Raw genomic sequence first — 26,082 nt, 5'->3', positions numbered from 1 at the left:
AAACCACTGAATATGAAAAAAAAAGAAACTAATGTCTAGCCCATGGATAACTGTTGTACTTCATCAATAACCATTATAGTCATTTAAATATCAAACAAGCAGTGGTAGGTGCTGTTCATCCTGTACTTGGATAAAATATAGAATGAGGGCGTTTCATACAACAGCTATGAAATCCAGATCAGGCAGTGTTATCACATTATGTGACCATATTCCAAAACTTCAGGACCTCATTCATTATACCAATGCTGCAGGAAGAGATTTCAGTATTTTTACCTATACCAATAAGATTAAATTCTTAGCATTTAACTAGAAACCTATAACTTCATAAGGGCAAGAATAATGTTGTGTGATAATAAGTGAAATGGTAAGCTAAGACAATGAATAGTCAGATACTTTATGTAGCCCTTTTGTCTGCACAATGAGGAGGTGAGGACCTTCACAATACATTTTCTGTATCACTTAAGTAGTGATGTGTATTCCTTGTAATGACTGCCTCTATAATGAAGAAAGCCTTTGATAACATAGAGCAGAAAATTATTTTCATTACAGAATGTCATAAAATCATGTGTTTGGTCCATATACTACATGGACAGGAGTTGTAAGAAAGGTTTAATTCAACAAGACTGCCATGACTTGAAATACATCAATATGTCTACAGGAATTTCAACAGTAGGTCAACCAATGAGGATGTCTGAAGAAATTTGGTCTAATAAGTGAATGCTAACGTTCCAAAAACTGAGCAAAATGTGTGTGAAGAGAAGAAGTAGATGAACAGTTGTTATACATGAGGATGCAGCATTATATACTAAGTGACAGCTTTCTTACTATTTTTTCTTCATTAACTGTTAGAACAGACAGAAACAAGAACATAGCAGTTTAAATATATGTAATGAACTTTGAGCATCATGATGGGACCTACAGAATATCATGTATAAATAGATAACATTTGTAGAAATTAAATATATTATCATGTTCAAATGGTATACTTACTGGAGAAATTTGGACTGAGGTCAATGTACGTAGCTAAAGCACCATTTGGTTCAGCTCCACTCATGGCAAGAGCTGCTGTGAGACAGATAGTGGCCATAATTGAGTTACAGCCAGAGAAGGCCAACCCCAGCATGAAGATGCCTTGCAGAGTATTCACTGGCAACAGATAATGTAAGAAAGGTAAATACAAAGAAATAGCTCCCTGTTTAATAAAAAAAAACTTAGGTATAATATAAATTACTCATTATTTAACATCAATTTGAGTCAATGATAGTATACATCTACTGAAAACTTTTACAGATTTAAAATGAACAAAGAGTGTTTGATTCAGTTTGAAGCTAAATAGGTACGAAGGAATATTTATTCATTCCGTGACAAATAGTGTGACCGTCTTCATTTATGCTTTTCATTCGTGAATAGAAATTGCTATATCAAGAAATGAGAGACGATCAGTAATTTTTGAGAATATTTCTTGTGAAGGACATCGATTTTCCTTAGTACTTTAAAATGAACTTGAACAGTCTCGACCGCAAGAAACCTTTGTTTTTGCGGTTACCAGTTTCAGTCAGTTTCTGACCATCTTCCGAGCTCATACTGTGATGGTAGGCGGTGGCGGTGAACGGAACAGGAATTACGATGTCTACGAAAGTCAACTGCAGTTACGTCCATATATTTAAACGACATGACTGTGTCAAACAACTGTATCCGAACACTACGGGTTTGTTTTTCTTACTTATCCGCGTTAACTTGCACTTTTTCACCATTTAGATCTGGCTGCCATTCATCACACCAACTAGAAATTTTGTCTAAGTCATCTTGTACCCTCCTACAGACACTCAACTTCGACACGTTACCCTACAGCAGAGCACCTTCAGCAAACAATCGCAAATTGTTGCCCACCTGGTCTGTTAAATTATTTGCTCATGTAGAGAATACTAGCAGTTCTATCATACTTCTCTGGGGCACTCCTGGCGATAATCTCGTCTCTGGTGAATACTCGCCATCTAGTAAACTATACTGGGTTCTATAACTTTAGAGATCTTGGAACCGTTTATATATCTATAGACTTATTCCATATGCTCGTTCGTTCTTTAATAGCCTGCAATGGGGCACCGTTTCCAACGCTTTCCAGAAATATAGAAATGCGGAATCTGCCTGTTGTGCTTCATCTGTAGTTCGCAATACATCATGTGAGAAAACAGCAAGCTGAATTTCGCAAGGACGAAGCTTTCTAAAACTATGGCGATTCGTGGACATAAGATTCTCAGTCTCAAAAAAGTTTATTGTATTCGAACTGACAATGTGTTCAAGGATTCTGCAGCAAACCGATGTGAGGGCTACTGGTCTGTAATTTCGCGTGTCCTTTGTTTTTCCTTTCTCATATACAGGAGTCACCGATGCTTTTTTCCAGTCGCTTGGGACTTCGCGCTGGGCGAGAGATTCGCGATAAACGCAAAGTAGGTAATGGCCACTGCTGTAGAGTACTCTTTGAAAAGTCAAATTGGGATTCCATCCGGTCCTGATGGCTTACTTATTTTCAACTTATTCAACTTATTTAGTTGTTACTCTTTTTCAGGGATGTTTATCGCTATGTCATCCATAAGAAGTGAGTTCGATGGTCAAATGATGATATCTTTGTACGACTTTCCTGCGTGAATGATTTCTTAAACGTGAAATTTAAAACTTCGGTTTTCGTTTTGCTGTCTTCACCTGCCACACCAGACCGGTCACCAAGTGACTGGAAGCTTTAGAACCGCTTAGCTATTTTACATACCAGAATTCTCTTGGGAGCTCTGCCATATCTTTTGCTATGTGTGACGGTAATAGTTGTATGCTTGGCGCGTAGATCTTTTCACAGATGCACGAATCTCTACTAACCTTTGCTTGTCATCTTTTGCGCGTTCTCTTTTGAACCGAGAGTGCAACAGCCTCTGCTTCCTCAGCATCTTACGAAATCCGTTATTAAACCGTGGTGGGTCTTTTTTGTCCTTAATCCACTTACTAGGCATGTAACTCTTCAGCCCTTGTTTTATAGTCTGCTTAAACTTCCCTTTACGTCTATCTTACTGGAACTAAGTGTTGTAGATTTACTGTCTGAGTGAGATTCTAACAACTGCTTATCTGCTCTTCCTAGCAGAAACACACCTCCCAGCCTTCTTATCTGATTTATTAACATTCGTAACTAGTTGCTATAATGACCTTATGATCGCTAAACCCCGTTTCTACACTGACGTTGTCGATAAGGTCCGGCCTATTTGTAGCTACAAGGTCTGAGATACTTCCATTGCATGTGGGCTACCGAACTAGCTGCTCAAGACAATTTTCAGAAAACGTGTTCAAAAGTACACCATTGTCTGTCTGTACTCCCTGCAATGAATCCATAGACATTCAAGTCTATACTCAGTAGGTTAAAGCCGCCCCATCTAGTATTGCATTATCTGGGTATTTGCGTACTACTGAAGGTTGATTTTCTTAGAATGGCTTTAGGATTGTCACAGCAGAATCATGTGGTCGGTAAAAACATCCAACAATTAACTTGGTATCACCTAGACCTGTTACACGCGACCAGATAGCTTCACTGTCACAGTCAACTTCGACCTCAATATAAACAATATTTTTGTCAACTACAATGAACTTTCCCTCTTCTATGGGCTCTAATCTGTCTTTGTGATATACTTTCGTCCGCAGCTCGTGGTCGTGCGGTAGCGTTCTCGCTTCCCACGCCCGGGTTCCCGGGTTTGATTCCCGGCGGGGTCAGGGATTTTCTCTGCCTCGTGATGACTGGGTGTTGTGTACTGTCCTTAGGTTAGTTAGGTTTAAGTAGTTCTAAGTTCTAGGGGACTGATGACCATAGATGTTAAGTCCCATAGTGCTCAGAGCCATTTTTGATATACTTTCCAAGACTCGCTAAATATCTCAGAGCTTTCCACTTCGTGTTTCAGCCTTCTCTTGGTCCCGAGAATAATTTAAGCCCGAGAACTTCCCTTGGAGGCGGTAAATTCGCGAACTTTGTTGCGAATACTTCGGCTATTTACTTATAAAATTTTGGCTGTCGAAGCGTCTTTACTCTGAACGCTGTCTGGCTTCTCTTGTTGCATATCGACTGGCAAGTGTTCATCAGAGTACCTCAAACTACCGCCTAGCTAGAAAGCCCTCATGTGCACTAGACAATTATTCTGATACCTGAGTAGCTGCTTCCTTTGTGTAATGCACCCCTAATCTATTAAGGGCAGTTCTACAAGTCCCCAACCGATAACGCAAGTCTAAATATCTCCAGCCAGGACTGTCGCAGAGTCGACGAACCCTTTGGTTCAGGCCACCCACTCGGCTACAAACCAAAGGACCCCGATCAACCTTGGGAACGATGCTGCAAATAGCGAGCTGTCCTTGACCCCACCAGCAGACTTCACCATTCCGTCAGCCAATTGCATGAAATGAGGATGGCCTCAGGACACAAGTGACAGGCGTCGTTGGTGCCGACGTGAGGCACAACTTGCAGACAACTACCCAGCATGCTCGATAGCAGCAGGCAAGGCCACATCAACATCTTGGATGAGGCCACCCGACAGACATACCGAATGCACATTGGCTTTCCTTCCAGTTGTGAACGCTATCTATCTTAGTTACTCCATAAAGTGCATAACGTTGGAGCTCCCGATAACTAGTGAACCCCTCCCCCCCCCCCCCCCCCTCCCCGTGCGCTTCTCCGACCCAGTTGAAGGAGAGGCCACATGTCCACTCATAGGGTGAATGGGCGAGGCCAGGTGCCCAGCCTCCACTTGGCCCTTCGCCTAGAGCGAAGCAAAGGTAGCCGGCCGAAGTGGCCGTGCGGTTAAAGGCGCTGCAGTCTGGAACCGCAAGACCGCTACGGTCGCAGGTTCGAATCCTGCCTCGGGCATGGATGTTTGTGATGTCCTTAGGTTAGTTAGGTTTAACTAGTTCTAAGTTCTAGGGCACTAATGACCTCAGCAGTTGAGTCCCATAGTGCTCAGAGCCATTTGAACCATTTGAAGCAAAGGTGTTATCATCCGCCTTCCGACTCTGCTGTGCGGACAGATCCACCACGTTGTGAACACTAGGCAATGCCTCGGCAGCAGAGACCGTTGGCGAAACAAGGGGAGTCCAATGCGACGTGCCAGATTCTCCGCCGCTGGTACACCCCGAGACAGCTGCCTAAAGGTGACTGACCGTAGATAACAGCGCATTCAGCTGTTCGCGAACTGTGGCCAGCTCGTCCTGTGTCCGCACACAGCATGCACGCATCCTATCCATCCTAGCAAGACTACCTGAAGAAGTAAACTATAAAAGCAAACAGATTCCTACACATACAACTTGTTGTCCTCCTGATGTGTCACCTATGAACGTTGATGCCTCATCGAGCTGGCTGTTCAGAAGAAATGAAACCTGCGCTGTAGGCTGCCTAAATTTACACTTACAAAATGCGGGCTTACACCTCCTAAACAGAAGAACATCCACGAAATTTAAGAAGTATAATACGAGTAAAATACAGGAAAAGATAAACGCTTAACTTGCCGCTCCGTGGATGTACACTCCTGGAAATTGAAATAAGAACACCGTGAATTCATTGTCCCAGGAAGGGGAAACTTTATTGACACATTCCTGGGGTCAGATACATCACATGATCACACTGACAGAACCACAGGCACATAAACACAGGCAACAGAGCATGCACAATGTCGGCACTAGTACAGTGTATATCCACCTTTCGCAGCAATGCAGGCTGCTATTCTCCCATGGAGACAATCGTAGAGATGCTGGATGTAGTCCTGTGGAACGGCTTGCCATGCCATTTCCACCTGGCGCCTCAGTTGGACCAGCGTTCGTGCTGGACGTGCAGACCGCGTGAGACGACGCTTCATCCAGTTCCAAACATGCTCATTGGGGGACAGATCCGGAGATCTTGCTGGCCAGGGTAGTTGACTTACACCTTCTAGAGCACGTTGGGTGGCACGGGATACATGCGGACGTGCATTGTCCTGTTGGAACAGCAAGTTCCCTTGCCGGTCTAGGAATGGTAGAACGATGGGTTCGAGGACGGTTTGGATGTACCGTGCACTATTCAGTGTCCCCTCGACGATCACCAGTGGTGTACGGCCAGTGTAGGAGATCGCTCCCCACACCATGATGCCGGGTGTTGGCCCTGTGTGCCTCGGTCGTATGCAGTCCTGATTGTGGCGCTCACCTGCACGGTGCCAAACACGCATACGACCATCATTGGCACCAAGGCAGAAGTGACTCTCATCACTGAAGACGACACGTCTCCATTCGTCCCTCCATTCACGCCTGTCGCGACACCACTGGAGGCGGGCTGCACGATGTTGGGGCGTGAACGGAAGACGGCCTAACGGTGTGCGGGACCGTGGCCCAGCTTCATGGAGACGGTTGCGAATGGTCCTCGCCGATACCCCAGGAGCAACAGTGTCCCTAATTTGCTGGGAAGTGGCGGTGCGGTCCCCTACGGCACTGCGTAGGATCCTACGGTCTTGGGGTGCATCCGTGCGTCGCTGCGGTCCGGTCCCAGGTCGACGGGCACGTGCACCTTCCGCCGACCACTGGCGACAACATCGATGTACTGTGGAGACCTCACGCCCCACGTGTTGAGCAATTCGGCGGTACGTCCACCCGGCCTCCCGCATGCCCACTATACGCCCTCGCTCAAAGTCCGTCAACTGCACATACGGTTCACGTCCACGCTGTCGCGGCATGCTACCAGTGTTAAAGACTGCGATGGAGCTCCGTATGCCACGGCAAACTGGCTGACACTGACGGCGGCGGTGCACAAATGCTGCGCAGCTAGCGCCATTCGACGGCCAACACCGCGGTTCCTGGTGTGTCCGCTGTGCCGTGCGTGTGATTATTGCTTGTACAGCCCTCTCGCAGTGTCCGGAGCAAGTATGGTGGGTCTGACACACCGGTGTCAATGTGTTCTTTTTTCCATTTCCAGGAGTGTATATTATCAAAGAGTTGGAGCCTCACTGACTGGTCTGCTAAATGAACGAACGGAGGCTTGTCTTCAAAACAAAACAAATGAGCAACTACCTTGCTACAGACTTAATGAATTTACACTTACAAAAATGCGAGACAGAAACTTTTAAACAAAAAAACTTGCACGAAATTTAAGAAATATGCTCGAGGAAAACGCAGGAAAAAATAAACACTTAACTTGCCGCTCTGTAGATGTGTATCAGACGAGAGCTGAGGCCTGAGTGACTGGCTTACTAAACGAACGGACGCTTGTCTTCAAAACAAAACAAATGATCAATTACTGCGCTACAGACTCAATGAATTTGCACTTTCAAAAACGCGAGATTAAACCCCTTAAACAGAAGAACACGCGCGAAATTTTATAAATATACTAGGAATCAGAAAGGAAAAGACTAATCAAGTTCTGCAATAAATTTCAGCTAGCAATAGCGAAGGAGGAGGTATACTTGGAAAAGACCGGGATGTACGGGAAGATTTCAGTTAGATTACATCATGGTCAGACAGAGATTTCGAAATTAGATACTGGACAGGAGCAGATAAAAGCTCATATCACAATTTAGTAGTGATGAAAGTAGGCTGAAGTTTATGAGACTAGTCAGAAGGCATCAGTGCACAAAGATGTGGGATACAGACGTATTAAGGAATGAAGAAGGTAACCGCAAAGAAACCATGGTTAGCAGAAGGAATACTTCAGTTGATCGACGAAAGATGGAGGTACAAGAAAAGAAAATGTTCAGTGAAATCCAGGAATACAGAAAAACGAGTTACTTAGGAATGAAATAAATAGGAAGTGCAGGGAAGCAAAGGCGAAATGGCTGCAAGAAAAATGTGAAGAAACTGAAAAAGAAATGATTGTTAGGACTGACTCAGCATACAGAAAAGTCAAAACAGCTTTTAGTGGAATTAAAAGCAAGAGCTGCAACATTAAGAGTGTAATGATGGTTCTTTTGTCAAATGCCTACGAGAGAGCGGATGAGTAGAAAGAGTACAATGAAGCCATCTATGAAGGGAAGGACTTGCCTGATGACGTGATGGAAAAAGAAACAGGAGGCAACAGGGAAGAGATAGGGGATCCAGTATTCGAATCAGAATTTAAAAGAGCTCTGGAAGACATAAAATCAAGTTAGACAGAACGGATTGATCACATTCTACCATGATTTCTAAAATCGTTGGAGGAAGTGGCAACTAAACCTCCATTCACGTTGGTGTGTAGAATGCACGAGTCTGGTGATATACCATCTGACTTTCGGAAAAACATCATTCACAAAATTCCGAAAACTGCATGAGCTGATAAGTGCAAGAACTATCGTACAATTACCTTAGCAGCTGATGCTCCTAGCTGCTGACAAGAATAATATACAGAAGAATGGAAAAAAATTGAGGATGTGCTAGATGAGAATCAATTTGAGTTTAACAACGTGAAAGGCACCAGTGAGGCAATTCTAACGTTGCGGTTGACAATGGAAGCAAGACTGAAGAAAAATCAAAACACATTCATAGGATTTGTCGATCTGGAAGAAGCATTCGAGAATGGAAAATAGTTTAAGATGTTCGAAATTCTGAGAAAAGTGAGGGTAGGCTATAGCGAAAGACGGGTAGTAAACAATACATACAAGAACCAGGAGGGAACAATAAGAGTGGAAGACCAAGTACGAAGTGGTCGGATTAAAAGGGGTACTGTTCAATCCGTACATCAAAGAAGCAATGAGGGAAATAAGAGAAAGATTCAAGAGTGGAATTAAAATTGAAGGTGAAAGGATACCAGTGATAAGATTGGCTGATGACACTGCTATCCTCAGTGAAAGTGAAGATGAATTACAGGATTTGCTGAATAGTACATAATTAAGAGTAGAGAAAATGTACTGAGAGTAAATCGAAGAAAGACAATATTAACGAGAAGTAGCAGAAATGAGAACAGCAAGAAACTTAACTTTTTCCGTCAATATATTTAGAGTAGCATGGAATGTTTGTCGAAAGTACATACTGGACGCCATTGGAAGGGAAGTGTTCATTGCTGTCAACAAAACTACTGTGTCTGTCGAGGTCGAAACTGAATCATTGTAGTTTTCTGGACACGAGTAGCAGGTCTAGGTGAACTGAAGATAATTATACGATACGTTTACCGGCCATCTAATTCTGCCGTAGTTGTAGAATCGTTTAAAGAAAGTCTACGCTCAGGAGCGAGGAAATACCCAAACCATTCAATATTTGTTAGAGGCGATTTTAATCTCCCGAATACAGGCTGGAACGTTTATGCATTCGTTGCAGGTGATACGAATAGAAGATAGTTTTGCGAAGTGCTTTTGAGCACGTTTTCCGAAAACTGTCTTGGGCAGTTAGTTTGATGGCCCCCAAGCAATGGGGATATTTTAGACGTTGTAGCTACAGACAGGCCTGACTTCATCGACAGCGTCAGTATAAAACAGGGATTAATGATTATGATGACATCATAGCAACGATTGTTACTGAAGTTAATAAATCATTCAAGCAGGCTAGTTTCAGTATGATGGACGTAGAGGAATTATGGGCAACGTTTATATGGATTGCTCTGGAGAAGTACTGTATGTGCCGAATAAGTGGATTAAGGATGTAAAATACCTGCCGTGGTTTAACAACGAAATTCGGAAAGTGCAGAGGAAGCGAAGGCTACTGCACACTCGGTTCAAAAGAGAACGTGCAGATGTCGACAAGCAAAAGTTAGTAGAGATTCGTGGTTCTGTGAAAAGGTCCTTACGTGAAGCATACAACAACTACCATCGTCATATATTAGCAAAAGGTCTTGCCGAAAACCGAGGGTAATTCTAGTCCTACGTAAAATCATTAAGCAAATCTAAGGCTTCTATCCAGTCACTCGTTGACCAGGCTGGAACTGCGACAGACAACAGCAAAAGGAAAGCTGAAGTTTTAAATTTCGCGTTTATGCAGGAGAATCGTTGAAAGGTACCATTGTTTGACCATTGCAGTAACTCCTGTAGAGACGATACAGCAACTGGCATCCATGGCAAAGAGTTGAAAACAAACAAGTCACCAGCTCCTGGCGGAATTCCAAGTCTGTTTTTCAAATATTGCTCCAGAGCATTGGCCCCTTACCTAGCTTGGACTTATTGCAAAGTCCCAAGCGTCTGGAAAAAGAGCTGTTTACTCCGGTATATAGGAAGGAGAAAAAAATGGACCCGCAAAATTACAGACCAATATCCCTAACATAAGTCTGCTGCAGAATCCTAGAATACATTGTCAGTACAAATATTATAAATTTTCTTGGGACCGAGAATCATATGTCCAAGTATCAGCATAGTTTTAGAAATCATTGTTCGTCCGAGGCTCAGCTTGCCCTTTTCTCACATGATATACTGCAGACTATGGATGAAGAACAACAGGCAGATTCCATGTTTCTAGATTTCTGGAAAGCGTTGGACACGGTGTCCCATTGCAGGCTGTTGAAGAAGGTGCGAGCGTAAGGAATAGGTTCACAAATATGTGAGTGGCTCTATGACTTCTTAAGTTTTATAACCCAGCATGTTGTCCTTGACAGCGAGTGTTCATCAGAGACAAGGGTAATGTCAGGAGTGCCCCAGGGACATGTGATGGACCGCTATTGTTTTCTACATACATAACTGGTCTTGCAGGCAGGTGAGCAGCAATCCGCGGCTGTTTGCTGATGATGCTGTGACGTATGAGCAGGTATCATAGTTCAGTGACGGTCGTAGGATACAAAATGACGTGGACAAAATTTCTAGTTGGTACGATGAATGGCAGATAGCTCTGAATGTAAACAAAAAAAAGTTTGTTAATACAGATGAGTTGGAAAAAAAAATAATGTTCGAATACAACGTTAATAGTGTGCTGCTTGACACAATCATGTCCATTACATATCTAAGAGTAACGTTGCGAAGCAGTGTGAAATAGAATGAGCATATGGGGACTGAAGTTAGGAAGGCGCATGGTCGACTTCGATTTGTTGAGAGAATTTCAGGAAAGTTCATCTCTAAAGGAGACTGCATATAGAACACTCGTGTATCCATTCTTGAATACTGCTCAAGTGTTTGGGATCCGCACTAGGTCAGATTAAAGGACATCAAAGCAATTCAGAGGTGGCTGCTTGATTTGGTGCCCGTAGATTCGAACAACATGCAAGTGCTAAGGACATACTTGAGGAGCTCAGATGGGAATCTCTGAAGGGAAGGCGACTTTCTTTTCGAGGCACACTGTTGAGGAAATTTAGAGAATTAGCATTTGAAACTGACTGCAGGACGTTTCTCCTACTGACAGTATACATTTCGTGTGAGGACCACGAAGATACGAGAAGTTTGGATTCCTCCGGAGGCAGAGAGACAGTCTTTTTTCCCACGCTCTGTTTGCGAGTGACTAGTAGTGTACAGTGTACCCTGCACCACGCACTGTATGGTGGCTTGTGGATTATATTTGAATATATAGACGCAGATTGCACAATTCAGGGGCTCAAGATACTACCTACACTACCTCACAGCGCTCCAGTTTTCATCCATAAGGCACCCGTAGACTGCAACCATGCCGTGCTTCACTATGCCCCGTCCTACAGCCTCCTTATAAAGGGCCGCACAAGGTTTAAAAAGTGGTACACTTAAGTTCGAAGTACTGATGATCAGAGGACACAGCACAGTATTTGTCAACTGACTAAAACCCACGTTGACATTTGAAAACGACCCATCCAATGGCGACACATCACCCGCCACCACCCAACACAGCAACTCAATTGGACACACCACAGCCTCGATGACTTCACAGTACAACTCGACGTCAAAGACTTACGACCCAACAACCTTGACGTCAAACCGCTCAAAAAGTTCCTGGTCGTCGAAAGTCAACATCTCGAACATGACGTTGGGAAAGATTTTATTAGCTGGTATTCCACGCATTAATGTGAACTGCCCAGTAATATGTACATGGCAGCCATTATATTGCTACTGTACCCCTACGGTTTCCTCGCAATCACTGCCGCCAGAGCATCACGCTCCTCCGCCTCTGCAATTGAGGATCACGGGAATAACTCCCCTCAAGCTGATCCCATGGGAACGCCCTCGACAATCGACATTCCACAATAGTCCCGCTATGGCTGGACTCGACACCCACTAGAATACTGCAAGATTACCTACAATCTTGATGCTATGAGCCAGACCACCACAACTCCGACACATCTAGCTTGTACGCTGACCTCCTCAGTGTCCACTACATATTGCCTACTGCCACGTTGCATGGATGCCACCTTATCACACCATCATCGGTCCACAACGATCACCTTTCCACCTTTGGGGAGAGGGGGCTCTGTGGTGACACTGTGTCATGTAATCCTGCTGACAATCGATCTTGTTCCACAACAGTCTGTCTTTTGTGTTGATTGCGTGTACTTAGTAAGTTTTATGACTTCGACTTGCACTGATGTGCCTTGTTATTATGTACCACTTGAGCAATAAAGTAATAATATTCCATATCGTATCGCGTTGTCTGTTGTTGCACCAAACCTCACCTATGGATTTAAAGATTTTTCTATGATTTTCCCAAACCATTCTACACATCAAAAAAAGTTTTTCATCGCCTCGGTTCCGAGAGTTCCGGAACCTGTACATAAAATTGGAATAAAGATCAACATTAACATCATTTCCGCCCTTTTTATTGCTCATGAAAACCACACATTGCATGTTGTACCGCCATACAGCAAGACGTTCAGAGGTGGTGGTCCAGATTGCTGTACACACTGGTACCTCTAATACCCAGTAGCACGTCCTCTTGCATTGATGCATGCCTGTATTCGACGTGGCATACTATCCACAAGTTCATCAAGGCACTGTTGGTCAAAATTGTCCCACTCCTAAACGGCCATTCGACGTAGATTCCTCAGAGTGGTTGGTGGGTCACGTCGTCCATAAACAGCCCTTTTCAATCTATCCCAGGCATGTTCGATAAGGTTCACGTGTGGAGAAAATGCTGGCCACTCTAGTCGAGCGATGTCGTTATCCTGAAGGAAGTCATTCACAAGATGTGCACGATGGGGGCGCGAATTGTCGTCCATGAAGACGAATGCCTCGCCGATATACTGCCGATATGGTTGCACTATCAGTCGGAGGATGACATTCACGTATCGTACAGCCGTTACGGCGCCTTCCATGACCGCCAGCGGCGTACGTCAGCACCACATAAATCCATCCCAAAACAGCAAGGAACCTCCACCTTGCTGCACTCGCTGGACAGTGTGCCTAAGGCGTTCAGCCTGACCAGGTTGCCTCCAAACACGTCTCCGACGATTGTCTGGTTGAAGGCATATGCGACACTCAACGGTGAAGAGAACGTGATGCCAATCCTGAGCGGTCCATTCGGCATGTTTTTGGGCCCATCTATACCGTGCTGCATGGTGTCGTGGTTGCAAAGATGGACCTCGCCATGGACGTCGGGAGTGAAGTTGCGCATCATGCAGCCTATTGTGCACAGTTTGAGTCGTAACACGACGTCCTGTGGCTACACGAAAAGCATTATTCAACATGGTGGCGTTTGCTGTCAGGGTTCCTCCGAACCATAATCCGCAGGTAGCGGTCATCCACTACAGTAGAAGCCCTTGAGCGGCCTGAGCGAGGCATGTTATCGACGGTTCCTGTCTCTCTGTATCTCCTCCATGTCCGAACAGAATCGCTTTGGTTCACTCCGACACGCCTGGACACTTACCTTGTTGAGAGCCCTTCCTGGCACAAAGTAACAATGCGGACGCGATCGAACCGTACTATTACCCGTCTAGGCACTGTTGAACTACAGACAACATGAGCTGTGTACCATCTTCCTGGTGGAATGACTGGACCTGATCGGCTGTCGGACCCTCCTGGAGGGGTCATGCATTGTTGTTTACATCTTTGGGCAGGTTTAGTGACATCTCTGAACAGTCAAAGGGACTATGTCTGTGATAAAATATCCACAGTCAACGTTTATCTTCAGGAGTTCTGGGAACCGGGGTGATGCAAGACTTTTTTGGTGTGTGTATATCAATTTTGCAATAGTTCTTTCTAAGAAGACTGCTCTTTATTAAGATTTGTTAAATGAAGCGTCAGCAGAATAACGACACTCCACATACCTGAAAGTTCTACATTGTGATGGTAAAACAGGACATGATTAATTAAGTAATTAATTAGCATAAAATAAATGTTTAAGCTTTTTCCTCACCTGCACCATTAGTTTTCTATATCAGCAACAATAGTAGTTTAAAAGATCGCTTTTAATAATGTAATACTTGATATTTCATGGAAACAACACAAAGGAGTAGATTTACTTACTTATAAAACCTGCCACCCTTCGAACTCCAGTAACTGTTAGTTTTCCACTTGATAGCAAGTAGTCACACAAATGACCAACCGAGATGGCTAAAATCATTCGACAAACATGAGGAAGACCAGAGAAAAAGCCAACCTAAAGAAGCAACAAACATACACTTACATAACACCCGTAAATATGTTAAGTTTGTAAAAAAAGTATAATGTAAGCAAAGTAACCAATTTCCTAAAATGAGTGGCTTAATTTACAACACAAACCAAAGAATCACATGAATATGGGACAAATGAAAGAGCTGCTAATGTCTTCTATGTATACTGAAAATAAAACATTCGACACTATATGAACTTGCAGGCAGTAGTATGGACAAATACTGAGTATAATAAATTTTAGAAATATCTTCAGTGCTTAAAAGTATTGCAGTGGCAAGTAATAAAATGCATAACACTGAGGGAACCTTTGAAATATGAGAATGAGGACAGTCAAATTATTTCCGAAGTTTCTAAATCACAAATGATGTTTGAGTGTAAAGTTCAGGTTCTTGCACAAGTTATTTTGAAGACATCTTAGCATTTTGTAGCAAGTTCATAATGTTGCAAAATCATCTCTTTTACTTAGTTCTGTTCTCTTGACTCACATTTTACTGAAGCACTCCATCATCAGCACTCAAAGTATACCATATAAGTATGAGACAGAAAGGTTGTTGGCATATTTTTGTATTCATTTCCATATAAGGTAGCCTCATCATGAGTCCAAAATAAACTGAACTTATTTCCAAACGTTGATCAGTATGAAAGAAAAAGAGCTTACTTTTAGCTCCGTACAGAGTGTGTAAAGCATTTGTGATATGTTAATATAATCCATTAGAAAAATATCTGAAGTCAAACACTTAAATTTCATTGGCATCTTCCAGCTGAGTCATTTGAGCACTTGCAGTAAAAAACTGGACAGGAAGCAAAGTGTCAGGATTAACGTCTGGAACACAGTATTAAATTATCAAAAAATGTATTACAAAGTGCATTTCAGATCAAAGAAATAACAATCTTCATTCCACTAACAACCTGGTAGTGAGGTAAACTCACCATATCTGCCCCAACCTCTCCCCACTGTGGTTTTAAGGCTGCTACGGTTTGGGGGAGCCTCTGTGAGGTTTGGAATGATAAGAATAAGTTTTACAGAAACGTTGCTGCTTGGTCTCTTTGCAAATTTTACATTTAATTATGCTCAACATCAAAACTTCGATATTCTGCAGAAACATAATTTTCACTTCTTTCTTCTAAGTTGAAAACCGTTACTATTTTACTCAGTCTACACATCCTGAATATCAATAATTATGTAACACTTTTCTTGAGTATCAATTAAATTCTTATTAAGTTATTTCTTCAAGGACTTTCTTTCTCTGAAAATACTTCAGCAGAAATCAACCACTCATGCCCATTAATGCCGGAGTCTGTTCGAGAACATTTTTCCACACACATTCCAACTTTTCCCTCATACATTTTTACCCATGTCAGCTTTCGCTAGTAATTGTAATATACACTGCATACAAATCTTGCACTTGGTCACCTCTGTCTCCCCTCTTCGCTTTGCGCTCAAAGTGACCGCTGCTGATAATTACTGTGATACGTCCTGAAATCTTATACCAGTGGCACCTCTGCTGCCCCTCTCAGCTTGGTGCCAACCCTGATTTTTGGTACTGAATCGACGAAAAAAGAAAACTCCAGCAGTCGAGCATTCACAGTTTCAGAAGTTTTAAGAACGTTGCATCACTGAAGATATTAGTATGCAGAAGCAATATGGCAATCAAAATAACAATTAAAGGCTCTGACACACACATTACAATATGCCAGGAAATTAATCTTTCATAAGTTTTAACTTCCATTAAATTGTGGCTACTATCGACGAAGGAAGTGAAGATCTTTGACATTAATTGCTTGGGATCGTTTCCGTATATGTGCATACATGCTTGTAGTGAGTGTGACATAAAAATTAATAATTGAGTTACATCAACTAGATGGGTTCTTGTGTCTATCTCCGCCTAGTTTAGTAGCTGAAACTCACACTGATGACCTCACGTCACTTCCGTTCTTCAGTTTCGTGCGTTATTCAGTGTTCATTAATGTAAACAATGGATCACCTCCCATCGGGAGCATCAGACTCTGTGCTTCCTGCGTACACACCTGACTACGACTGTGAAACACAGGTGCCAACGATAATGCAAGAGACGCTTGCAAATGAACATAGACATCTGTATTCTACTGGGCCACATGTGACTAACCTAACCCTCATCGAATCATAATGGCGGGAGACCGGCACGCTGGCGCTGGCACACACACGAGGGCGCAACGGTCTCCAAGCTTCGCCAGCTGCACCAGACTTTGGTTTACTCCCTCTGAAGGCAGATATCCCCTCGCAGTACCCACCACTGCGCAACCCGCATCTCCAGCGGTTATTCACCCTCAGCAGATGGCAGACGTTAGTATCTAAAAGTGTCACAGAGCTTTCCTAGCCCATCCAATTTGTTGACGACCGCGGTCGTCTCATTCATGTTGATTGGCCTCGAGCCTATGTCTTTCGCATCAAGCATCACCTAAGGCTACTCCTTTGCCTCCCCCCCCTCCCTCCCCATGTCGACCTCAGGCGACAACACACATCTATCACCTGCTCCATACAGTGCTCTCAATCCAGATTTTTCTCCTGCCATCGTGGATATGTCACTGCATCCTCCTACATCACTGCCCACGTCTCACCATATGTTGGCTCAACCTACACCTATGCAGCATGTTCCAGCAGGCAGGACACAAAACTACCTCAGTTAAAAAAGGACAATCTCAATATGTGGTTCATGCAGCTGTACAATCTATTTGAGATATACAGTGTTCTTGCGACAACGCCCGATGCACCTGCTTTGTCAGTCATCTCAACAATTCCACTGACCTCAATGTGACTCACTTCTGTGCTCTCCGTCACACCATAAATATGCCACAGCGAAGTCTGTTATCATCAATCGCCCATCATGTATGTCAACTGAAGCAGCCTACCATATTATTTACGAGGATAATTTCAGTTACAGATCGCCCTCAAGTTTTGGCACCATTTATGTGCACAAATGTGTCCAGAGATCATGCCCGACATTGCTTCATGGACACTGTAGTTACTGAAACTTCCATATAGATACCAACTCCAGCTTCCCTCTCATTTACCAAACCAGCTGGAAAAACTGCTTGCATACCAGACCCACAGAATTATTTGCCATTGACAGTTATTCTCGACTGCATGTAGAATGGCAGACACATAGTTAGCACCAGTGTATGCCCACCCCTCACCCGTGTCCTCCGATGTGCTTGGGAGGCATGGGCAGTGTGAGAGCAGGCATAACACATCAGAGCAACCTGCAGCCACCTGGTGGCCGACACCAGGCACTAACTTCTCCTGATCTCCGACCATCAATGACTTCTGCCAAAGCTCCACCCAAACACACAGCTGACCTCCAGTGGAGTGCAATAGATAGTGTGGGTAACACCCACATCACACCCCACCCCACTTACCCACTCTTCTGGTGTCACATTACATTAAGCAATACAGCAAAAACTGTTGGCCCCCCTGTGCCTAACCAAACTTGGCACACAGGCCAGTCTAAGCACAGTGCAGCAGGATTGACAAACATAGCCTCCAAATCTAGTGGAAGACTTTATATCTTGAATATCATCAATAATCTTCACTTTCTCGTCGACACATGGGCAGATGCCAGTGTCATCTCCACCACTCATGCTCCCTCTTACACCCTTCCAGTAAATCCCTCTTTATGTGCCGCCAAAAGATCCCACATTTATGTTCACAGTGCAGCCAAACTTTGGGTCCAACTTACTCTGGGGATGGAGTTTACATTCCACAAAGCTGACGTCGACAAATCAGTACTCGGCATCGATTTCCTCTGGCATTTTGGCCTATCCCCAAATCTACAGAGAGCATTCTTACTGCACCATGCTGGTGCTCGTATCCCAGCACTTCTGCCCCCCATTCCACAAAATAGTGACCTGCTTCTGCTCGCCCTCTCCAAGTGCTCTACCCTGGCTGACAGCCTCATTTCCTGACTGGTCATGCTTAAGATCGACAGCTCCAAGATCAATGCTCTGTGCGCTCACAACATTGCGGTGAAACAGCTGATTGATGCCATGCCAGAGAAACTCTTGCATGCTCATCGCACTCTCCACTGCCTCACCAGCTCGTTACACCCACTTTACCAACACTCCTATCACAGTCGGCATGCCTCTGCTGGGGCCTTAGCATTTACCCCACTAAGGTTAGTGACATTCAGTTTTCCAATGTATCGTCAGTATCTCCATCCCATGCAACAATAACTGCATTCCTTCTTCAAGTGCACAAGATGTACAATTATGTATGATCACTAACAACACCTGCTATAGGCTAATTTTGATGGAAGGCCCTCCTGTGTGCTACAAGGCTCACTGCCACCCACCAAAAAAGCTATGCCATACGAAAGCGGCTGTTAACGACCTTTTAGATGTGGATATTATATGCCCCTGAGAGAGTACCTCGTCCGGTTGTGTAGTGACTATTGGAAACTAAATACTTGCACCATTATCGACAATTCTCCTGTTCCCCACTTCCAGGACTTCGCCCAACTTCTTAATGGGCATAAGTGTTTAGGGATCTTGACTGCTGAAAAGTGTAGCTCCCGATCCCTGTGTTCAAAGAAGACATTGCTGAAACGGCAGTCATTACACCATTCGGCCTAGTCGAGTTCTTCTTCATGGATTATAGCCTATTAAACGCCCATTGACAGCATCTTGTTCAATCTCCCATATTGCTACACATACTTCCACGATATCCCGATCTCCTCCCGCCTCTGTTGAGGAACAAAGGCACCACCTGGCCCAGGTTCAGTCTGCCCTACGTGACAAAAACGTATAAATTAACCACAACAAATCGCAATTGGGCCCCCTGAGTGTAATCTTTCTTGGTCACACTGTTACTGCTGAAGGCAACTGTCCTCTAGGCGCTACAGTCTGGAACCGCGCGACCGCTATGGTCGCAGGTTCGAATCCTGCCTCGGGCATGGATGTGTGTGATGTCCTTAGGTTAGTTAGGTTTAAGTAGTTCTAAGTTCTAGGGGACTGATGACCTCAGATGTTAAGTCCCATAGTGCTCAGAGCCATTTTGAAGGCACCTGCCCAATGTCCGAAAACGTCGCTTTCACCCATGAGCTTCCCATATCCACGACTTACTGTAATTTACGCCGTTTTCTCTGTATGGTAAATTTCTAATGCAGACATTTGCCCCATGCCACCTCCATCCACTCCCCATTCACAGACACTTTGGCTGGTAAAAGCAGCTCTAGGAAACGAGAGGTACAATGGTCAGACAGAATGAATCAAGCATTCAGCACACTCAAGGCTGCACTTTCTAATGCTGCCACACTTGCCGCACCCACTTCCCGATGCACGCATCTCTGTTGTAGCTGATGGAACTGAGGCGGTAGGCACTGTTCTCCAGTAATGCATAGGCGATACAACCCAACCACTCCAGATCTTCTCCAGGAAACTCACAGCTTCCGAATACAAGTGGTCAGTATTCGACTACGAGTTACTCATCTTCTGTGAAGCCATGAGATACTTCCGTGATGACACTGAAGGGCGAGCGATTAACGATTTTTACTGACTGTAAGTCACTTGTTGATACTATCCACAAACCAGCAAAGGACTTTCCTCCAAGAGATTCCACCACATGGACTTGATTGGCCAATACACCATCAACACTTGGCACATCCAGAGGACAGACTACATGATTGCCGATTATCTTCTCAGAGCAAACATCACTTCTCCTTTGGACTTGGATGGGATAGCAAGCCCACAGACAGATGCCTTAAAACTTCAAAATCTGTAACAGGACCACAACTTGGGGGAGACCTTGGTATCCCCCTATCTTCCTGAATCTTCATTTACTGTATTATGTGGTATGTCTGTAGGCAGACTCTGGCCCCTTGCCCCAACCCCTCTCCAATGGACAGTTTTCCCAGTTATCCCCGACCACATCTTCCCAGGCGTCAAGGCTACAACATTCCTCGTCATGGAGACTTTAGTTTGGCCTGACCAGAAAACGACTGCTGCACTTGGACTTGTGCATGCAACCTGTGTCAATGAAGCAAGATCAGACATCACACAAAACCACTACTGGACAAGTATGACACACCGAAGGGGAGCCTTAGGTGTGCATCTCAACATAGTGGGCACCATTCCCCTGTGTTTCAGCTATAGATTGGGTAACTAGATGGGTCACCTCCTTCAGACGTCATGACTGACTCTGTCACATACATACACTTTCGTCTCTGCATGGATTACACACTCTGGATGGTCATCGTCTATTAACACCAACCAGAGATGGCAGTTCAGATCCTTATTCTTCGTCAATTATCTGTTTTGTGCAGTGTCGGCAAGTTCCATACATCTGTGTGCCACACACAAGGCAATGGGCTTGTAGCACATTGGCACTGCACACTCAAAGTTGCTCTATTGTTCAATGATGTTTCCTTATCAAGGACTCTCCTGCGGGTCTTACTCAGCATTCGCTCTGCCCACAGAGATGCCTTGAATGCTTCTATTGCAGATATCCTTTATGGTGAGCCCCTTGTGCTACCGGTTGACTTCGTGGAAGACTCCGAGCTCCCATCCCAATATGAGTTTGTCCCTGCCATAGTCAAGCATGTATGCTCACATATTGCAAAGACATGCATCCCAGCCTCACGGCCACATACCCTATTGTCGTTGTTTATACATAAAGTACTGGCTCACTGCAAAATCGTGATGTTACTTGACGACAACACTTCGGGCAGCTCTTCAGCCACCATATTCAGGCCCACACAGGACACTCAGCTGCAAGAGTAACACCACTGACATCTTACCTTTTCTTTTTTTCCAGTTATCAGTCGTCTGACTGGTTTGATGTGGCCCACCACGAATTCCTCTCCTGTGCTCTTGTAGTATTTGCAACCTATGTCCTCAATTATTTGCTAGAAGCATACCAGTCTCTGTCTTCCACTACAGTTTTTACCCTCTGCAGCTTAATCTAGTACAATGGAAGTTATTCCCTGACGTCTTAACTGCTGTCCTTCTATCACATCCCTTCTTCTTGTCAGTGTTTCACATAAATTCCTTTCCTCACCCATTCTGCGCAGAACTTCCACATTCCTTACCTTATCAGTCCACCTAATTTTCAACATTCTTCTGTAGCACCACATCTCAAATGCTTTGAATCTCTTCTTTTCCGGTTTTCCCACAGTCCTTGTTCCACTACCATGCAATGCTCTACTCCAAACGTACATTCGCAAAAATTTCTTCCTCAAATTAAGGTCTATGTTTGATACCAGTAGACTTCTCTTGATCAGGAATGCGGTTTTTGCCAGTGCTGGAGTCCTCCTTGCCCTGTCCATCATGGATTGTTTTGCTGCCTATGTAGAATTCCTTAACTTCATCTTCTTTGTGATCACCAACCCTGACCTTTAGTTTATCACAGTTCTTATTTCTGCTACTTCTCATTACTTTCGTCTTTCTGCGATTCACTTTCAATCGATATTTTGTACTCATTAAACTGTTCATTCCATTCAGCAGATCATGTAATTCTACTTCACTTTCGCTGAGGCTAGCAATATCATCAGCGAATCTTATCATTGATGTCCTTTCACATCGAATTTTAGTTCCGCTCTTGACTCTTTCCTTTTTTTCCCTCACTGCTTTTTTTTATATATAGATTGAGCAGTAAGGGTGAAAGACTACATCCCTGCCTTACACGCTTTTTAATCCGAGTACTTTGTTGTTGGTTTTCCGCTCTTATTATTTCCTTTTGGTTCTTGTACATACTGTATATTAATTACCTGTCTTTCCATATAGTTACCCGATTTTTTTCAGATTTCGAACATCTTGCACCATTTTACATTGTCGAACGCTTTTTCCAGATCGACACATTCTATGAACGTGCTTTGATTTTTCTTTCCATTGTCAACCGCAACGTCAGAAATGCCTCTCTGGTGCCTTTCCCGTTCCCAAAGCCAAATTGATCGTCATCTGACACATCCTCAATTTTCCATTCTTCGTTATATTTCTCTTGTTAGCAACTAGGAAGCATGAGCTTTTAAGTTAATTGTAATATAGTTCTCACCCTTGTCGGCTCTTGAAATCTTCTGAATTGTGCGGATGATGTTTTTCCGAAAGTCAGGTGTTACATCACTAGACTGGTACATTCTACACACCAACGTGTATAGACGTTTTGTTACCACTTCCCCCAATGATTTTAGAAATTCCAATGGAATGGAATCTATCTCTTGTGCCTTACTTCATCTTCAGTTGTCCAAAGCTCTTTTAAATTCTGATTCTGATACTGGATCCCCTCTCTCTTCCCTATCTATTCCTGTTTCTTCTTCCATCACATAATCAGACAAGTCCTCTCTATCATAGAGGCCTACATTGTACTCTTTCCACATATCCGTTCTCTCGTGTGTACTTAACAGAGGAATTATTATGATACTCTCAATTTTACCGTTCTTGCTTTTAATTTCAGTAAAGGTTGTTTTGACTTTTCTGTACGCTGAGTACGCTGAGTCAGTCCTGAAAATAATTTCTTTTTCCATTTCTTCACATTTTGCTTGCAGCCGTTTCGCCTTAGCTTCCATGCACTTCCTATTTATTTCATTCCTAAGTGACTTGTTTGTCTGTATTCCTTAATTTCCCTGAACATTTTCTTTTGTTGAACTTCTGTCTTCCGAAGTATTCCTGCTGTTACCCATTGTTCGGTTACCTTCTTTGTACCGACGATTTTCTTTCCAAATTCTGTGACTGCCTAGTTAGCTACACATTATCGCAGTATCTATAGCCTCAGAGAACTTAAAGCGAACGTCTTCTTTCTTTAGTGCCTCTGTATCCCACTTATTTGCACACTCTCTCAAACTTCTCTGCACACTTCTCTCAAACTTCAGGCTACTCTTCATCACTACTAAATTGTGGTCTGAATCGATATCTGCTCCTTGGTACACGTTAGAATCCAACATCTGATTTCGAAATCTCTGCCTGACCATGACGTAGTCTAACTGAAATCTTCCCGTATGTTCCGGCCTTTTCCAAGTATACCTCCTCCTCCTGTGATTTTTGAACATAGTATTCGTTATTACTAGGTGAAACATATTGCAGAAGTCAATTAATCTTCCTCCTCTCTCATTCCTAGTACCAAGCCCATATTCTCCAGTAACCCTTTCTTCTACTCCTTCCCCTAAAACCGCATTCCAATCTCCCATGACTATTGCATTTTCATCTCTCTTTTTGTGCTGAATTACACGTTCAGTATTCTCATATACTCTATGTCTTCATCTTCGGCTTGCGACGTCGACATATATACTTGAACTATCGTTTTCAGTGATGGTTTGCTGTCGAGTCTGATAAGAAAAACCCTATCACTGAACTGTTCTCAGTAAACCATTCTTTGCCCTATCTTCCTATTCATTACGAAACCTTCTCCAATTATACTATTTTCTGCCGCTGTTGATATTACCCTATACTCGTCTGACCAAAAATCCTAGTATTCTTTCCATTTCACTTCACCGATCCCTACTATATCTAGATTAAGCCTTAACGCTTTCCTTTTCAGATTTTATAGCTTTCCTATCAAAATTTTGGCATCCCACGCCCCGACTCGTGGAATGTTATCCTTTCGTTGTTTATTCAACCTTTTTCTTGGGTTCACCTGCCCCTTGGCAGTCCCCTCCTGGAGACCTAAATGGTGGACTAGTCAGGAATTTTTTGCCAATGAAGAAATCATCATGACACTTTTTCAGTTACACGCCACATGGCCTGTGGATACACATTATGTGTCTTTAATGCAGTGGATTCCACTGCCTTCTGCATTCTCATGCCGTTGGTCATTGCTGATTATTCCGCCTTTACAGGTACATTCTCACTCCAAAGGCAAGAGAGTGCCCTGAACTTCTTTCCACTCCCCCGCTCTCTTTAACAAGATCGTTGGCTGAATGAGGGGTGACTTCTTATGCCAGATGTCTTCGGCCGCCACTGCTAATGATTTTTATTCAAAATTTAAACGTGGCGGTATTCGAACCCAGAACAGTGGACGTTTTGACTACTGACCAAAGACACTACCCTCAGACTACAAGTGTTATTAGGGATACCTCAGTCAAAAGGAAGTGCCAACCAGTTTCCATCAACGGAGTAAAACCTCATTGGACCCTCAATGATGGACGTTCCTTAGCTACTGTCCCTGATATGGGAAAAACATGAGACGACGCTACTGCCTCGTATAACGATGACTCCACCCAGTATGTCATGCAGCTGGGATATGCGAGTACTCTTCATTTTCTCTCCTCCCACCCTCCCCCATTCCCCACCCAGTACTGCTGTTTTCACAGTAAACGTCTTCGACTTTCGCATCGACGACTTCTCCATCCAACTCCATGACACCACGATCTTAATTTTTGCTATTCCGATGCCCAAACACGATGACTCATCCACCACTCACATCTATTTACTTTGTTATTTTTGGATACTAGTCAATGCTGACGAGGTCAACATGGTGTCCAGAATTGTCGGAGACGGCTGCCGCTCAATTATTGTTCTGCTGCCAGTGCCTTCGTAATATTTTGAGAACTTGATGGAGACACACCTTTCCTGCAAGGGCCGACGCCTGCAACCGCAAGTTTGGATCCGAAACTACGTTTTTCCAGGCATTTGTGCCTTGAACCTCCATCTGTCACTGGGAAAAGGCCCAGCTGTGCCATCCTTCAGGACATAGCTGGTCATAAAAGCTTCCTATGTGGTCCTACCGACGCTGGCCGCCCGCCGTATCACCCTACATGGCTCTTCACCAGCCTCGTTAGTTCTTCCTCTTCTCTTTGCTCCGCCCAACCGAAGGTGAGGACTGGGGGGAGGGGGGGTGCCTCAGCGGTGGCTAGCACCAGTGAACCGAACAACCTTGATGAAGGAAGTGACAGTCCTCGATTTCAGTTTCCTTTGGATCATTTCTGTATATGCGCATGCTTGCTTGTAGTGTGTTTGAGATACAAATAAATAACAGAGTTATATCAACTAGTTGGGTTTCAGTGTCTATCTCCGCCGAATTTAGTAGCTGAAACCCACAACATTTTCATCTGCACAGTTTTCAGATCAGATGGAAATTCATTGTCTCTTTTCTTCAGTTAATATTAAAGATAGCCAATATTCACTGCAATGAGAAATCTGTTGAAAACTGATAAAAAGTCCTTCTAGATGATCAGTCTTCATTTACAGTCTGATCTGAATTGTTGAGAACCTGAATCATAGTCTTTGTCTCCCATTTTCATTAGATCTGTTCATTCTATACTATCTGCAATGTTTTATGTCTTACAGTAACTGGTGTCCATTTATTTACAGAAGTAGGTATGTAATCATTTCTTCATAATATGGGTGCATAAAATGATTGAGAACAAGTATAACATAAACAGGAGAACAGATAGAGATCATATAATTACCTTCTGCACACTCCATCCATGAACATTGCGGAAATATGTAGGTGCTTGAGTTAAAAGAGTGAACATTCCCCATATACATCCCCATGCAAGCATTATGTTCGCTAGGAGCGGCCAGCTTGTAAGAATTTTACACCATGGAATAGGAAGCTGCAACATAAATTTGTCCAGTTACATTTCAGACATGAGGGAAAATTATTAATTTACACATTAGTCACTGTTTATAATAAAACACATTCATTCTTTGCTGAAAACTGTTACTGTTTGTACCATATGAT

General features: G+C 43.6%; 1 protein-coding gene across 1 annotated transcript in view; it reads right to left on the bottom strand.

The window, feature by feature from the left end:
• The window catches only part of LOC124775250 (sialin-like), a 223,527-nt gene that overhangs the window by 26,480 nt on the left and 170,965 nt on the right, over window positions 1–26,082 (bottom strand). The window contains exons 7-8 of the mRNA XM_047250087.1: window positions 25,808–25,954; window positions 991–1,192 (exon numbers count right to left, since the gene is read on the bottom strand). Of these exons, the coding sequence (XP_047106043.1) occupies window positions 991–1,192; window positions 25,808–25,954 (349 nt within the window). The remainder of the gene's footprint in view (window positions 1–990; window positions 1,193–25,807; window positions 25,955–26,082) is intronic.

This window comes from Schistocerca piceifrons, chromosome 2, assembly GCF_021461385.2.
Source record: "Schistocerca piceifrons isolate TAMUIC-IGC-003096 chromosome 2, iqSchPice1.1, whole genome shotgun sequence".
NCBI lineage: Eukaryota > Metazoa > Arthropoda > Insecta > Orthoptera > Acrididae > Schistocerca > Schistocerca piceifrons.
This window is presented reverse-complemented; position numbering and strand designations above follow the sequence as displayed.